We start from the raw sequence: 16,287 nt of genomic DNA on the forward strand, positions 1-16,287 counted from the left end.
CTTCTTCTGGCTTGTTTCCCCTTTCATTCCAGTCCTGATGAAGGGTCTTGGCCTGAAACGATAACTGTTCATTCCTCTCTGTGGATGCTGTCTGACATGCTAAGATCTTCTTGCATATTGTGTCTGCAGAACCTCTTGTGTTTATATTTTGTGTTAACTTCCTACAAAGGGACTGACAGGAAAGAGGACAGACTGCCAATATGTAGCAGTATGATGTCAACATATACAGTGCCTCATGAATACTTCTTGTCCAGCTGAGCTCTTATTTATGTACATTGAGATACAGCATGAAATAGGCCCTTGCGGCCCACTGAAGTGCTGCCCAGGAACCCCCAGTCCCCCAGCTTTATTCTAGCCTAATCACGGGACAATTTACAATGACCAATTAACCTACCAACTGGTAAGTCTTTGGACTGTGGGAGGAAACAGGAGTACCCGGATGAAACCCAGGCCGTCACCGGGAGAACGTACAAACAGGCAGCAGCGGGAATTGAACCCAGGTCACTAGAACTGTAAAGCATTAGGTTAACCACAACACTACCGAGCTGCCCCAAATTGTTATTACAGCATGCTATTTTCTTGTTTCAGATTCCAGCCTATTTTGTCTTCATCTCCAGTGAATGAGGCAAAATTCTGTTGATAGCAGACATCCCACCCTGCAAAAACTTATTTCAGGGAGGTAGCACCCCTGCCCCCCCCCCCCCCGCAACCCTATATTACCCCCCCACCCCCCGGTCGACCTCCAAGGGTGTATGTAATACTTTGTTTAGTGATGTTGTCTAATCTGTAAACCAAGTTGGGTATATGCAGAAAATGTGACCTTAAAATATGTACTTATATTATATTATATTATCATGGAGTCATTTTTTTATTCTATTACAACTTTAAGCGAGTCTGCAGGGAGTTTGGCCTCATTCTGTAGGACATCAATAGCGTAGCTCCTTTGCAGCCAGCCAGCTAGTTTAAATATCGTTAGCAATGCTAACGAACGAATGACACCTGTTAAACTCACCTCAACATGTCTTTTACATTTTAACCCACCGTGGGCAATAGAAAAGTTACTGTTGCATACAGTGCAACGAGCAACACTGCCATTATTTTTGAGGTCGACTGTAACGTCTGCCCACAGAGAAAATTGATAGGTCTACTTAGCACGAAGAGAGACCAATCAGGATGCTCCCTCTCGCTCTCGCTCTTCCTCTCCCTCTCAAAAAAATCGATTTCTGGAATATTGTATATAATTTGCGGGCGTCAGGGAGCTGCCATCAATATGTGGGAGACTCCCGGAACTTCTGGGAGAGGTGGGATGTCTGTGATAGATTAACCATTTCTCTTTCCACAGATGCTGCCAGATCTGCTGAGTTTCTCCAGCATTTTCTGTTTTTATTTCCCATCTACAGATTTAATTTTGATTTCCCTTTACTGAGGCAACACTCTGATTTATTTTATTACTACAACATAAGTGAGACATTTGCCACGTTAAAGTGCTGTACAAATAATAGTTTTCTTTTTACCAAAGAAGTGCCTTTGGCTGTTTTGTAACATGAAGCAATAAATCTGCATCAGGCCTACAGAGATGTTAACATGTTATCAGGAATAGTTTGTGACTTCCAGCAGCATTAGATTGTGCAATACATCTTTGATCTGGCAAAGGTACTTTGTTATTGAGTCCAAAAATAAGCACTTTTGAAGTTTCTATTCACATAAATTTCGAATCCCTGAGGAGATTTATCAAAGTTGCATGCTGGGTATCGCAATCAAATTGAAAATTTTGTGTTAATCTTGCAACTTTGTTATCTGCTAATTATAAATTCACATGGTTAAAATGTGTCATAATTTTGGCTTTGCATAGTTATCCTATTTCACACTGGAAAATGTGCAAAGCTGGGGTGAAGCAAGCTATAATGTGCCATAACTGGTGTGTGATTGAGGTCATTCAAGGTAAAGAACACTCTTCCTTTGGTGAAGGGATCTTACATAAACTTATGAACATAAGAAGTTCTGCAGATACTGGAAATCTTAATCAACACACAAAACGTTAAAGGAACTCATCGTCATGCAGCATCTATGGAGGGGAATAAACAATGTTTTGACCAGAGACCCTTCATCAGGACTGGAAAAGAAGGGACAGAGCCAGAATAAAAGGTGGGAGTGTGGAAGGAGTAGCTGTATATTTTGGAAAATTGTTTTATTTTTATCTGGCCCAAGATCCATTTTGTTTTGTATCATTTCATATTGGTAATTAAGTAGAAAAATCTATCATATGTTATTTTTCATGAGAATCAGACTGTAAAATTCAGTTAAAATCTTCCAAATAGCCTATTTGCTGTTGATGGGGGTTAATATACAAAGATGGATTCACACAACTGTTCAGTGGAGAGCGAGTCTTGGAGGATGGCAGAGACTAAATTGTGCTGAGTCTGCAGATAATTATTACATTGCTGATTCAGTTCTTATACAAAAAAATTATTTTAAAGAATGTCATGAACTTAGTGGATAATATTGTGATTAGAACATACCAGTGTAATGACCAGGTCAGAATTATGTGTATCGTCACTTTCTTCTTAACAGTTATAATTGTTCTTTTCGTGAAGTCGTCTTAGGGAATCCCATGGGAATGGAATTAATTTTCTTCCACTAACCTATGGGCTCTGAAGTAGTTTACAAATCCAGAGTTAGTTACTCCACAGATAGATTAAGAGGAGCCTGATGTGGTGGATTGTCTGTTCCTCATGACAATTATGTAAAGCAACACACACAGAATGGTGGAGAAACTCAGCAGGCCAGGCAGATTCTTCGGAGTGAGATAAATGGTCAAAGTTTTGGGCCAAGACTCTTCATCAGATTGTCCTTAAGATCCTGTGTCCTGATAAAAGGTCCCAGTCTGTAATGTTAGCTATTTGCTTCCCTTCATAGATGCTGCCTGACCTGCTGAGTTCCACCAGCATTTTGAGCATGTTGCTGATGTCTTCCTGCATCTGTAGAATCTCTTGTGCCTTAATTATGTAAAGCAGCTATGTACTGCTGATACTTGGTCTCGATGCTCTCAATTCTGCTTCATCCACAACTTGAGAGTCCTCATGGGCGAGAGATTCCTATTAGTCAGTGAGGATGTTGCAGTTTTTTTCCAGGAAACTTCATTAACGTCCTTGAAGATTTTTTTTCCCCATCTGTCTAGAATTTCTTGCTGTGGTAGAACAATGTGAGCTTTTCAACATACCTGACTGTGTACAGTTGGGGCTTCACAGAGTACAATGCAGAAGTAGGTCCTTTTGTCCACCATGCCCATGCCAACCTTATTGCTCATCTCTGCTAGTTCTGTTTGCCAACATTAAGTCTGTATCCTTCTATGCCATCTTGAGGCAAATGTCTCATTTAATGTCTCTTAAACATTGTAATTATATCTGATTCCATCACCACCTTTCATAGTGGGTTCTAGATATTAGTGTTCTAGATATCAGTTCTCTGGATATCATTCCATCACCTCCTTTCATATTGTGTTCTAGACACAAGCAGGTTTTTTCCAAGCAATGTTAAGTGAGAGTGTGTTCTTCAGTCTCCTCCTGTCTTGTTTGGACATCCTGTCTTGTTCAGAGCAGGGTGATTTGTGTTGCAAAACCAACTAATTCTAATTCTGCTGACCTATGCAGCATCCATCATCAGAGAACCTCTCCACCCAGGCCATGCTCTTTTCTTGCTGCTGCCGTTAGTTAGAAGGTACAAGATCCTCAGGACTTGCACCACCAGGTTCAAGAACAGTAACTACCCCACAACCATTAGAGCCTTGATCAAAGGAGATAACTTCACTCACTTGCCCTTCCATTGAGATGTCCCCACAACCATATTGTTATTTCATATTCTCATCATTTATTGCTATTTATTTATATTTACATTTGCACAGTTTGTTGTATTCTGCACCCTGGTTGATTTTTCATTGATCCTGTTATGGTTACTATTCCATACATTGGCTGAGTATGAAAATGACTCAGGATTGTATATGGTGACGTGTATGTACTAGATGTAATATAAATTTACTTTGAACTTTGAACTTGTATGCCAAACTTGGTGGCTATTAAGTCTGCTATTTTACGAAGAACATTATGTTTTACAATACTGCTAGAAGTCCTGTTGTGTCGTGAGCAATTGGTCCTTGCCCTTCCTGTAATGGTGAAATTCTTGTGAGTTTTGTTGGATTACCGGTGTGTAATGGATCTGATCTGCATGAACAGTATATAACACAAGCTCTTCACTATATTTCAGAATATGTGACAATAATATTCCAATTCCCTGAAGGATTTGCGACTGCATGTGAAAACAGAAACACTAAAATATAACTGTACTATGTGTTTGTGATCCTTTTTGGTGATGGAGTGTTGCCATCAATTGAATGAGACTTGCCAAGAAAAATAAGCTTTTTAGTCAGGCAGCAGTTGTTTGGGAATATTAAGGCATACATTTAAACCTGAGCACTTGAACCCAAGCCAAACTGAACTACAGGCACCATCGAGAGCATCCAGACTGGCTGTGTCATCGCCTGGTACAGGAACTGTACTAGCCTTTATTGCAGGGCGCTGCAGAGAGTGGTACGGACAGCCCAGCGCATCTGTGGATATGAACTGTCCTCTATTCAGGACATTTACAGCAGCAGGTGCATAAAAAGGGCCTGGAGGATCCTCAGGGATCCAGCCACCCTAACCACAATCTGTTTCAGCTGCTACCGCCTGGCAAATGGTATCACAGCATTAAAGCCAGGACCAACAGGCTCCGGGACAGCTTCTTTCACCAGGCCATCAGATTAATCAGTACACATTGATCTGATTGCATATCTGACTGCACATCGATCTGATTATGTACCTGACTGTATATACATGTATACAAAACAATTCCGTATACAACTTTAGTGTTTGGGTAATATCCTCCCATATTTCCCTTGTTGCTTGTACATTGCGATGGAGGTGTAACATAAAGATTTTTACTCCCTCATGTTGTGAGATGGATGTAAGAAATAACATAGATCTCTTTTAAAAAAAACTCTTAAAAAAACCTAGCACATATTGTTAAGTATCCAGGTTTTAGAGTGATTGCAAACAAGAGAAAATCTGCAGATTCTGGAAATCCAAAACAAAGCAGATCCAGTGCAGGCTAGGCAGCATCCACGGAAAAGAGTGAAAAGCAAGATTTAAACTTCTTAATGATAGGCATCCCTCGAACAGACTTCACAGTAGTAGTACTATCACAAACAAGGGACAATCTGCAGATGCTGGAAATCCAAAGCAATACACATAAAATGCTGGTGGAACTGATGAAGGGTCTTGGCCCGAAATGTTGATTGTTTACTCTTTTCCATAGATTCTGACTGGTCTGCTGAGTTCCGCCAGCATGTTGTTTAGAGTGATTGGCTCTGTCTCTGAACTGGAAATTTGTACATATTATTCATTAACCTTAATGCTGGCTTACCGCAACATGACTTTAAAATGGAACATGGAGAAAAGGGAATCCAGGTGGAATCTAAACTATTGCAGTGAAAAGCAAGGATATGATCATGAACAAACCTTATCAAACCTTATCAGTGTGTATCACTTAAACACTAGTTGCAAGTGGATTTGCAGTAAGCTTGTGAGGAACATGATTTCAGCCTGCTAGTTGTCTAAATGACCTGTTTGCAAATCGCAGGTAGTGCATAACACCTTCTCAGTCTTATTGACCAGGATAATTATATCTGACTGAAATGTGTGAGGCTTTGCAGATGTTTTGGGTTCGGTTGACTCTGACATGATTGGTAGCAGGTCTCAGTTACTAGCTTTTGATTTTTGGTTAAGCAGAAAGACAGAGTTTAACCAGATGAGACAGCAGAATTGTTGGTTTATTAGGCAACTTTTCATGGGACTCATTTCTTCTGCTTTCCATTTCTCATTCCTTTTGATGTGATTTTCATGCCTGCAAATTTTTTTTTTTCAGAATGAAATGATGCTGATTATTACATCTGAGTTTCTTGTCCACACGGTCTCTGGCTGAATTAAAAACAAAAAAAAAATGAACAATAGTGAGCAGGAAAGCAAATTTGGTTCCCAAAGCAGGCAGCAAGGAGGAGGCAAATTCCTTCCTGTCATCTGCAATCAGGTTTGCTCAGATCATTGTCGACTGCACTCAGAGACTGGTTTTCTTTTCTCGGCTTTTAATGAATAGCAGCTCGTTGAGGTCCTGGTGCCAGCTCACTGTCCTTCCTCAGCACTGGACATGATTTGGCAATCAGCCTCTTTTTGCTTTTTAAAGTTGCTGTAGTAGAAGACAACAGTAGGTGCTGGATTCTTTCCTCATTCACTACTGCTTGCTGGCTCAATGTCCCTGAAAATTCAGGCTAGTAGCAATAGCCATGAGAAAAGAATTAGGTTCATATAACTTTCATTAACTTTGTGCCTAAAACTAAGCCTATTATTGTTTATAAAACTTAATGTAAAGCAAATTACCAGCTGCGTTTCCCACATTACAACAGTAACTCCACTTCAAGAATCTCTTATAGGTTCTTTTTATGGGGGTTCTGGTGTCTTTGTTATTTATTGGTGTTCTTTCACGGTCTATGAGGAGATGGTGGTGAGTCATTATTTCCAATATCTAGTGTCTTTTTGGCACATTGGCCGGAGGGAGGAAGTTCTGGGACTTGAACCCAGGGGTGATGAAGGAATAGTAATGTATTTCCAGGTCAGGAAGGTGTATGTTTTGAATGGGTGCATGGTAGTGGTGTTTCCATGCACCTGACCTTCTCGGGGTCTAACATTATGGGCTTGGAGAAAATGTGAGCTGCATTCTATCAATTGCATTGGTGGTGAGCGAGCTGAATGTATAACGTGGTGGGTGGAGTGCCAACAAGGCAGGTTTCTTTGTCCTGAAGGCACAAAAATATGCACGTGCTGGAACAAAAAAAACACAGAACTTCAGAGGGTCAATCAGCATCTGTAGAGGTTGGTGTTTTGTGTCAAAAGCTTGCATCAGAGGGAACAGGTAGGATAGCCAGTTGATAACAGTACAAAGGGATGTGGTAGGATTGAGGCTAGTAGGTGATAGATGGAACCAGATGATCTGATGACCATATGATTCCAGTGTTCTATTTGATACTGTTTGTCCTGTTTGGTGCTGAGTTTCCCTACTCATAGCACTGTATTTATCCTCATAAGTACAGAGTCTGTCTTTTCCCTCCTGACTTGAGGCTTGTAGTTGGAGGAAATCCCACTTGCAGGATACCCAGTCTCTGACCTGATCTTGCACAGATTTACGGCAGTGGTCCGGATCATTGCAACCTACAGGAAACTGATGGAATAGTTTGGGTCTGGTTGATGTCAAAGGCTGTGGGGGGGGGGGGGGTGCTCCCTTTGTAAGAGATAGACGTTCCCTGCTTTTCACGTGGTACAGACATTAGTTGTACTTTTGAGTTCAGACCTGAGTGTTATGCAGCTCCAGGTACATGTAGATTGAGGAGCTGCGAAGGAATATAAGGGTTTGAGAAACAGGAGCAGGCATTAGTTATGGCTATTCTATTAAGCTAGCAAAAATTCAGAGGAGATTTAGGTGGATATTGCTGGGAATCATGGGACTGAGTTCTGGAGAGAAGTTGAACAGGTTGAAACTTTATTCTTTGGGGCACTGGAGAATGAAGGACAATCTGATAGAGGTGTGTAAAATCATGAGGGGTATAGATAGGAGCAAGGTGAACAATCACTGTCTGGGGTTGGATTATCAAGAACTATCAAGCACAGGTTTAAGTTGAGAAGGAAGGGACTTAGTAGGAAGAGGGACAACTTTTCACCCAGAGGTTGGTTGGTATATGGAATGAGCTGCCAGAGGAAGTGATTGAGGCAGTTCCATTAATAAAGTTTTGCATGCATTTAGACAGGTACATATACAGATAAGGAAGTTTTAGAGGCTTATATGATATTGGCGCGTACAATCGCTGCAGCTTCTACGGGCTCAAACAAATGTGCTATTGTCCTTTTTAAACATGTTTCTTATGGCCGCAAGACCCGGCTGAACATTAAGTACTTAAAGTACTGCAGGTTGACCCCATCAGCGAGTTGCTCATTGGTGGAGAGAGCGAGGGAGCTGGACTTGGTGTGGATTGTGTTGCTGCCTGCGACAGAGAGGTGTCGGAGGAGTCAGTACGCCAAGGCAGTGTGCAGTCCTGACAGCGAGTGATCAAATTCCTCGCTTTTCTCATGATTGCAAGATCCTTTTGGACATAGTAAATGTGGAATCCTACAAGTCCGATTCACTGATTTATTGGCAGATGGCAGGGGTGGAGGGTGGGAGGTCTGTGTGGCCTCGGTTGTAAGGAGGAGTAGGCCTCAAGCCGTGGTGTCGCCTGGTTACTGCCACCCAGGAGAGAGCCATCGGAGTTGCACTCTACCTGTGCAGCATCCAAGCTGGAGTTGGTGCTGCCCCCTAGCTGAAGACAGGTTGTATTGTCTTTGACTGCAGACTCCTGCAACAGTTATGGACTCAGGGTCTTGGACTATTTTTTTTGTGTAACTGCATTTTACTGATACCTTGTACGTGCTTGCTATCTTATATAAGTTATATGTCTTTTGTGCTGTGTGTGACTTTGTACTGTGTTTTGTATCTTGGCCCCAGAGTAACACTTGTTTGGGTGTATTAATGGGTATTCATGTATGGCTGAATGACAATTAAACTTGAAATTGAATTTGAATAAATCAATTGCAGTTCTAATTACAAAAAAGAATTAAAAAAAGCAAGGAGGTTTTGTTCAACCTGAGTCACCTGAACTGTGATTGATTTAAAATGGAACTTAATGTTGTTGCTGACTCATATACTCCTAAACAATTACGTGTGAAATCCACCTGTCACTGAGAAATATTTATGTGGAATTCTGCAACTTACATGCAGAAACTTTTAGATAACAAACACTGTGTATTTTGTGAAGGACTTTAACCAGTCTCCTTGTCACTGCCTGTGCTGTCCACACAGCCTTGGTCGTACCGGTCACTTCTTCCCAAGCCCTTGCAAAGGGTGTCCCGAGGAAGCAAACAGTCTGCCCTAAAGGTAGTCACTCACGAGGTGACAGGTCATTGCACCAGGGAAGAGGACTGGTAACAAGCTGTGATTTTGCATGCAAAGGTGTGGTGGCCTTGAGCCGGGTTTATGTCAAGCATTCCCACTCAGGCCTGTGGAGTGGGGCTGAAGGAGAGTTAGGCTCCACACCTTTAGTGGGTTTTGCACCCTATCCTCATTATATGCGAGGGATACTTTCCTCAAAGTTGACGCATAATGTGAAATCACAAAATGTGAATAATTATTTAAATGGAGAAAATAGGGCTGCCTTCCAGAGGGCTTTCTAAATATGTTTTATCTGTAACTTATTCACATTTTTATACCAATATGACACGAAAGCAGTACTACAAGACAACATTTGTATTATATTTAATCAATTTAAGGTAATATTCAATGTAAAAAATCATAGAAAGTTAAGATCCTCTGGTGTACAGTACTCACCAACAGTGGCAGGTGTGTTCGCTCTGGGAGATGAGTGGTTGTTGTGGTGTCGGGCAGCTTTACATGGATAAGGTGGATGGTTGTGGTCGTCAGGATAATATCAAGCACAGCAAGGGGTGAAGGAAGACTCACAGAACTCTTAGAACTGCCGGCAGCAGGAGATTACAGCTATTTGCATAAATTGGTGAGGGTTGTTTGCTTGGCAGCATTTTGTTTTTCAGCATAAATTTGCTTGTAGGGAAGAAGGGTTGACGGTAGGGGACGACTGAAATGCCGACTCTAAATTTGGGTCCATGTCCATCGCCATTTGTTGCAAGTGTTCCGACTTCCACCATTCCCTCACCATTGGTAAACTCCTGGGATTTTCAATTTCGTCTGTTGCTTGCAGCATCTGAGAGATAGTTCGCAGTAAAAAAATACGCACGCCTTGAATGTGGATTACACCTTGGTCGAATGGTTGAATCGGCGATGTTGTGTTAGGCGGCAGGAAACGTACTGTTATATTAGGATGAATGATGTCCAAATGTTTAGGATGGGCTGGCGCATTGTCAAGCAGCAAAAGAACTCTAAAGGCGAGATTCTGTTCCTGGCAATAGCGTCCCAAAGCTGTGTTATCTTCAGCTGATGCCGCCCTGTTTATAATTTCCAACTTTTTTTCAAGTGTTAAAGCGGTTCTCAGCTGCCGGCATGACATCGGGCACTTAGGAGACATAATTAAATATTTCAAGCACAAATCACTGCACCGTAGGTAAAATCAACAAAAGTTTAAGATCGCGCATCCACACCTTGCCAAAACCAATGCAAGAGTGGCGGGAGAGAGATTGTGAAGCGCGCACGCCTGACTTGTATTGGCGGGAAAGTGGAGCTTCTCATCCCAACAGTGAAATTGTGAGGCGTGCACGCCTGACTTGTATTGGCGGGAAAGTGGAGCTTCTCATCCCAACAGTGAAATTGTGAGGCGTGCACACCTGACTTGTATTGGCGGGAAGGCAGTGCTCCTCGCGTAACTGTGAATTTTGGGTGCATATAACGAGACGTTGGTACAAATAGGTTCCTCGCATAATTGTGAATCCGCATAGTCTGAAGGCACATATAATGAGGATAGGGTGTATAAGAAATGAATAATGGCACTGCTGTCTCTTTTATTCAGCTCTGTGACTCCCATCGGACTTAGCATTTTTAGGAAAGGATCTAACTAGTGTGACTGTTGATGTGAAGGATATGGCAAGAAAAAGTTGCAACAATTCTTAATATTTATATTTATTTTCATTTACAGGTACAAGCGATCCATACGTCAAGTTTAAACTCGCTGGGAAGACTTTGTACAAGAGCAAGATTGTTTATAAGAACTTAAACCCTCGATGGGATGAAACATTTGTAGTTCCAGTCAAGAACTTAAATCAAAAGCTTTATGTCAAGGTAAAATAGAAACTCTGCCAACAAGTTTTTCTTGTGTTTCTGCAAGATATTCTCATAAATTCTGTTAAGGTTCATTGATTGTACTTTGGTTCAGTTCACTGATTCAGGTCAATGGCTATGGTTTGTTTGGATTCTGCGGTTTGGATTAATAGTTATGCTTCAGTAAGGATCAGTGGCAGGGTCAATGGTTACACTTTTCCTGCTTTCATTAGGATAAAATAGTGGTGTTTATTTTGGGTTGAGCAGTTAAGGTCGTAGTTTGTTTTGGTTGAATGTTTCGTCATGTAGCATTCCATGGTTAAAGTCGAAGAGCTGTGTCATTAGTACATTTTAATATGGCACAGTGTGCAAGTCTGAAGTAACCCACTTAAAGATACACTGAGAAAGATGAATCAGTGGTGAATTGAAGGAAATTGTGAGGTGTTTGATAATTGAGTGATTGCATGTAAACTAAAACTCTTGGAGTACAAATCATTGTGGTATTTGTTAGAGCAAATCTGCTGAAAGTTAGCCTTGCATTATTACTTTTTTTTTTAAGCAAGAAAAGATTTAGAAGGTGCAAAATATAAACTTCGAGTGATGAGACCTGAGCTGAGGAAAGACTGAACAAGTTTGCAATGCTTTACTATTGAACAAGAAGAGTTGACATGTGACCAGATGAGCTCTAGTAAATTATGCAGGACTAGAAAGTGGAAATTGAGAATAAATCTGGTGTAAAAACAATGGTTTACTCTGGCTCTGTATAATTCATGGCTCCTATGGTACTTGCCAGGTAGAATTCAAAAAATATTGTCAACTTTTCAAAATGAGCTTGGGTGGTCACAAATGGATGCTTGTCTATCTGGTGTTGATGAGGTTGTTGGCACAGAGCTACACTAGTTAGCACTGCTGCCTCAACTCCAGTGATAAAGGTCTGATTCTGTCCTCCTGTGCTGGATGTGTGGAGTTTATACGTTCTTTCTGTAACGGTGCAGCTTTGCTTCTGTGCAGCAGTTTCTTGCTACATCCCAGAGGTGTGCTGGTAGTTTTTTTGGTACTGTAAATGAGCCCTAGTGTAGTCAGTGGTAAAAGAACCAAATGGAGAAGATGGTGGTGATGTAGGTGAGACAATCTTCTGTTGGGCTACAGAGAAATTGGATGACAAGGAATGAGACTGGTGGGATTTCTCTGCTGAGAATTGGCATGGATTCAATGGGCAAAATTGCCACCTGCAGTGCTGAAATAAGTATCTCAATTAGAACATTGAATATAGAACAGTACAGTGCAGTAAAGTTCCTTTGACCCATGATGTTGTACCAAACCTTTAACTATTCTAAGATTAATCTAACTTTTCTCTACTGCATATCCCTCCATTTTTCTATCATCCAGGTGTCTATCTAAGAGCCTTTTAAATGTTTCTAATGTATCTGTCCCTACCACCATCCCTGGCAAGGAATTCCAAGCACCCACCACTTTCTGTGTAAAATAAACTTACCATGAGATCTTAAGACATAGGAGTAGAATTAGGCCATTTGTCCCATCGAGTCTGCTCCGCCACTTAATCATAGCTGATCCTTTCTTCCCCTCCTCAGCCCCAATCCCCGGCCTTCTCCCCGTAACATTTGATGCCGTGGCCAATCAAGAATCTGTCTATCTCTGCCTTAAATACACCCAACGACCTGACCTCCACAGCTGCCTGTGGTAACAAATTCCACAAATCCACCACCCTGTGGTTAAAGAAATTTCTCTGTACCTCTGTTTTAGATGAATGCCCCTCTATCCTGAGGTTGTGTGCTCTTGTCCTAGACACCCCCACCATGGGAAATGGAAAACATCCTTTCCACATGTACTCTGTCTAGTCTTTTCAACATTCAAAATATTTCAATGAGATTCCGCCCCCACCCCCCACACCCAATCCTTCTAAATTCTAGTGAGTACAGACCCCGAGCCATCAAACGTTCCTCATATGATAACCCTTTCATTCCCATAATCATCCCTCTGAACCTCCTCTGAACCCTCTCCAAGGCCAGCAGATCTTTTCTTAGATAAGGAGCCCAAATCTGTTCATAATTCTCAGGGTAAAGCCTCACCAGTGCCTTATAAACCCTCAGCATCACATCAGTGCTCTTACATTCTGGACCTCTTGAAATGAATGCTAACATGGCATTTGTCATCCTCACTGACTCTACCTGCAAGTTCATCTTTATGGTGTTCTGCACTAGGACTCCCACGTCCCTTTGCATCTCAGATTTTTGGATTTTCTCCCCGTTTAGAAAATAGTCTGCACGTTTATTTTTACTACCAAAGTGCATGACCGTGCATTTTCCAACATTGCATTTCATTTGCCACTTCCTTGCTCATTTTCCTAATCTGTGTAAGTCCTTCTGCAGCCTTCCTGCTTTCTCAACACTACCTGCCCCTCCACCAATCTTCATATCATCTGCAAACTTGGAAACAAAGTCATCTATTCCATCATCGAAATCATTGATATACAGCATAAAAAGAAGTGGTCCCAGCACCGACCCCTGCGGAACACCACTGGTCACTGGCAGCCAACCAGAAAAGGATCCTTTTATTCCCACTCACTGCCACCTACCAATCGGCCAATGCTCTAACCATGCTAGTAACTTTCCTATAATACTATGGACTCTTAACTTGGTAAGCAGCCTCATGTGTGGCACCTTGTCAAAGGCCTCTTGAAAATCTAAATATATAACACCATTGCACCAACTTTATCTTTCCTACTTGGAATCTCTTCAAATAAGTCCACCAGGTTTGCCAGGCAAGGTCTTCCCATGAGTAAACCATGCTGACATTGTCCTATCTTGTCCTCTGTCATCAAGTATTCCATAACCTGATCCTTAAAAATTAACTCCAATGTCTTTCCAACCACTGAGGTTAGGCTAAATGGTCTATAATTTTCTTTCTGCTGCCTTCCTCCTTTCTGAAGGGGTAGAGTGACATTTGCAATTTTCCAGTCCTCCGGAACCATGATAGAGTCCAATGATTCTTGAAAGATCATTACTAATGCCTCCACAATCTCTACGTACTTCTTTTAGATCCCTAAGGTGCAGTTCGTCTGGTTCGGGTCTTTTGGCCTTTCAGTTTTTTGAGCACCTTCTCCCTTGTAATAGTAACTGCACTCACTTCTTTTCCCTCACACCCTTCAACACCTGGCACACTGCTAGTGTCTTCCACAGTGAAGGCTGATGCAAAATATTCATTTGGTTCACCTGCCATCTCTTTGTCCCCTGTTACAATTTTTCTGACCTCAATTTCTAGCAGTCTCATATCCACTCCCATCTCTCTTTTATTTTTTATATACTTGAAAAAGCTTTTTCAATCCTCCTTGATATTGTTTCCTAGTTCGATTTCATATTTCATCTTTTCCCTCCTGAAGATTCTTTTAGTTGCTTTAGTTGTTTAAAAACTTCCCAATGCTGTATCTTCCTGCTGATATTTGCTTTGTTGTATTCCCTCTCTTTTGCTTTTACATTAGCTTTGACTTCCCTTGTCAGTCACTGCTGCACTATTTTGCCATTTGAGCATTTCTTCATTTTTGGAATACAGCTATCCTGCACCTTGCTTATTTTTTTCCCAGAAACTCAAGCCATTGCTGCTCTGCTGTCATCCCTGCCATAATCTCCTTCTAATTTATTTTGGCCAACTCCTCTCTCACACCACTGTAATTTCATTTACTCCACTGAAAGACTGCTATGTCAGACTTTACCTTTTCCTTATCAAATTTCGAGTTGAACTCAATCATATTGTGATCACTATCTCCAAAGGGTTCCTTTACCTTAAGCTCCCTAATCGCCTCTGGTTCATTACATAACATTGAATCCAGTACAGCTGATCCATAGGAGGCTCAATGACAAACTACCCTAAAAACCTCTGATGCCCCCTCATACTTTCCTCCAATCACCTTAATGTTACAACTATCTTTTGCAATATCGAATTGTGTACCACACAGCTTCCACTATACTCAAAAATCACAATGTGTTTTGCTCAGCCTTTTTGATTTATTAACAATTTTGTTAAGTGAAACATTTTCCAGGAATACATCCTTTTGGGAATTAAGGAGTGGCTGCACAGTGCTTGTGGGCAGGGAAAACCATTTGTGCTGCTCCCTCAACTTTCGACTAGACGGCTACTGAGGAAGCTTCCCTTTGCCCACGTATACATGGGGTGTTGTTCAACTAATTAAGTGCCACTACTCCAGGCCTAACTGTTTTCCATGAAAAGGAGATCCAGTAGATTCCTGGTTGGAATTTGGAAGTGCCATCAATTCCTACACATTTGCTGTATCAAAGGATAACCAAGTGTGCAGGGAAGAGGAGAAATGAGAGCAAGCTGTTGGGCAGAACTTAACCATGATTTAATAGCTTACATTTGCAAGCTGTAGTGTTGGCATTGGGTTCAGTGAATCACTTGTATTGTTGGTGTAGCCTCCCTTTGGAGCCAGTTTGGAAGTGGAGTGAGACAGGGTGGGGAGAGGAGGCTGAGACTTCACATCGAAACTGCTCCCTGTACCTTCAGCTCCAGTGCAAAGTTGATTCCCAGCAAACCTGTGCAGCCTTGCATTTACTGTGAATGTGTTCATGTCACTCGAATATGCTCAATTTTTGTCACAGTCTGAGGGTGTGCTGAAATGTTTGTGATTCCAGGAAATGGCATAGGTAGTCTTCCGAAGTAGCAACTGCACAGGAACTGATCGCTCTTTCAGTTCCCAAATAGGGATCTGTTGGATTTCTTCTTTAGGGGCAATACTTGGGTGTGGAGCAGAGGCACTTAATGCTTTGAACAGCTCCTCATGTTTGTGTGGGTAGAGGGGAAGTTCCTTTGGAGCTGTCTTGCCAGGGTGACAGAGAGTAACAGAAAATGATTCCTCTATTATAGGGCTACTTCTAGTGTTATGAAAGAGTTCTTGGCGATGGTTTTGTCCTCACCTCCCCACTGTTTGTTTCCTCTTTTGCCATCAGTCTCTATCTGTGCTAATCCTTTTGATTTTGGGTGTAAGGTTGCCCATCACATGCATGGCTCTGTACTTTCCCATTGCTGCTCATATGCTAATCTGCGTTGATTGATGGATACGTTCTTTTTGGAATCATGAAAGTTTCAACAGAGCTGTCCTTGGGTACAAGGTCAGGCTAATAATGAATGAGACCTTCTATGTTGCCAAAGACTGGATTATGGAAAATAAATGTATAATCGCTGGCTTTAATGTGGTCATAAGAGCACCAACTACCTCTGGCTGAGGACGCCCCCAACCCCATCCCTCAAGCTGACTCACACCCTTGTCCAGAGCCCTCTTCATAATGACATTTCCCTCTTTCCATGAGAAGTACCTCATATCAGTTTTCACGTTCTGCTTTATTCTGTTGAAAC

General features: G+C 41.7%; 1 protein-coding gene across 6 annotated transcripts in view; it reads left to right on the forward strand.

The window, feature by feature from the left end:
* mctp2b (multiple C2 domains, transmembrane 2b) overlaps positions 1-16,287 on the forward strand; it is a 493,262-nt gene that overhangs the window by 236,713 nt on the left and 240,262 nt on the right. For all 6 annotated transcript variants that reach the window (XM_063065909.1, XM_063065910.1, XM_063065907.1 and 3 more), the window contains one exon: positions 10,778-10,920. In XM_063065909.1, the coding sequence (XP_062921979.1) occupies positions 10,778-10,920 (143 nt within the window). The remainder of the gene's footprint in view (positions 1-10,777; positions 10,921-16,287) is intronic.

Source organism: Mobula hypostoma, chromosome 13, assembly GCF_963921235.1.
Source record: "Mobula hypostoma chromosome 13, sMobHyp1.1, whole genome shotgun sequence".
Lineage (NCBI taxonomy): Eukaryota > Metazoa > Chordata > Chondrichthyes > Myliobatiformes > Myliobatidae > Mobula > Mobula hypostoma.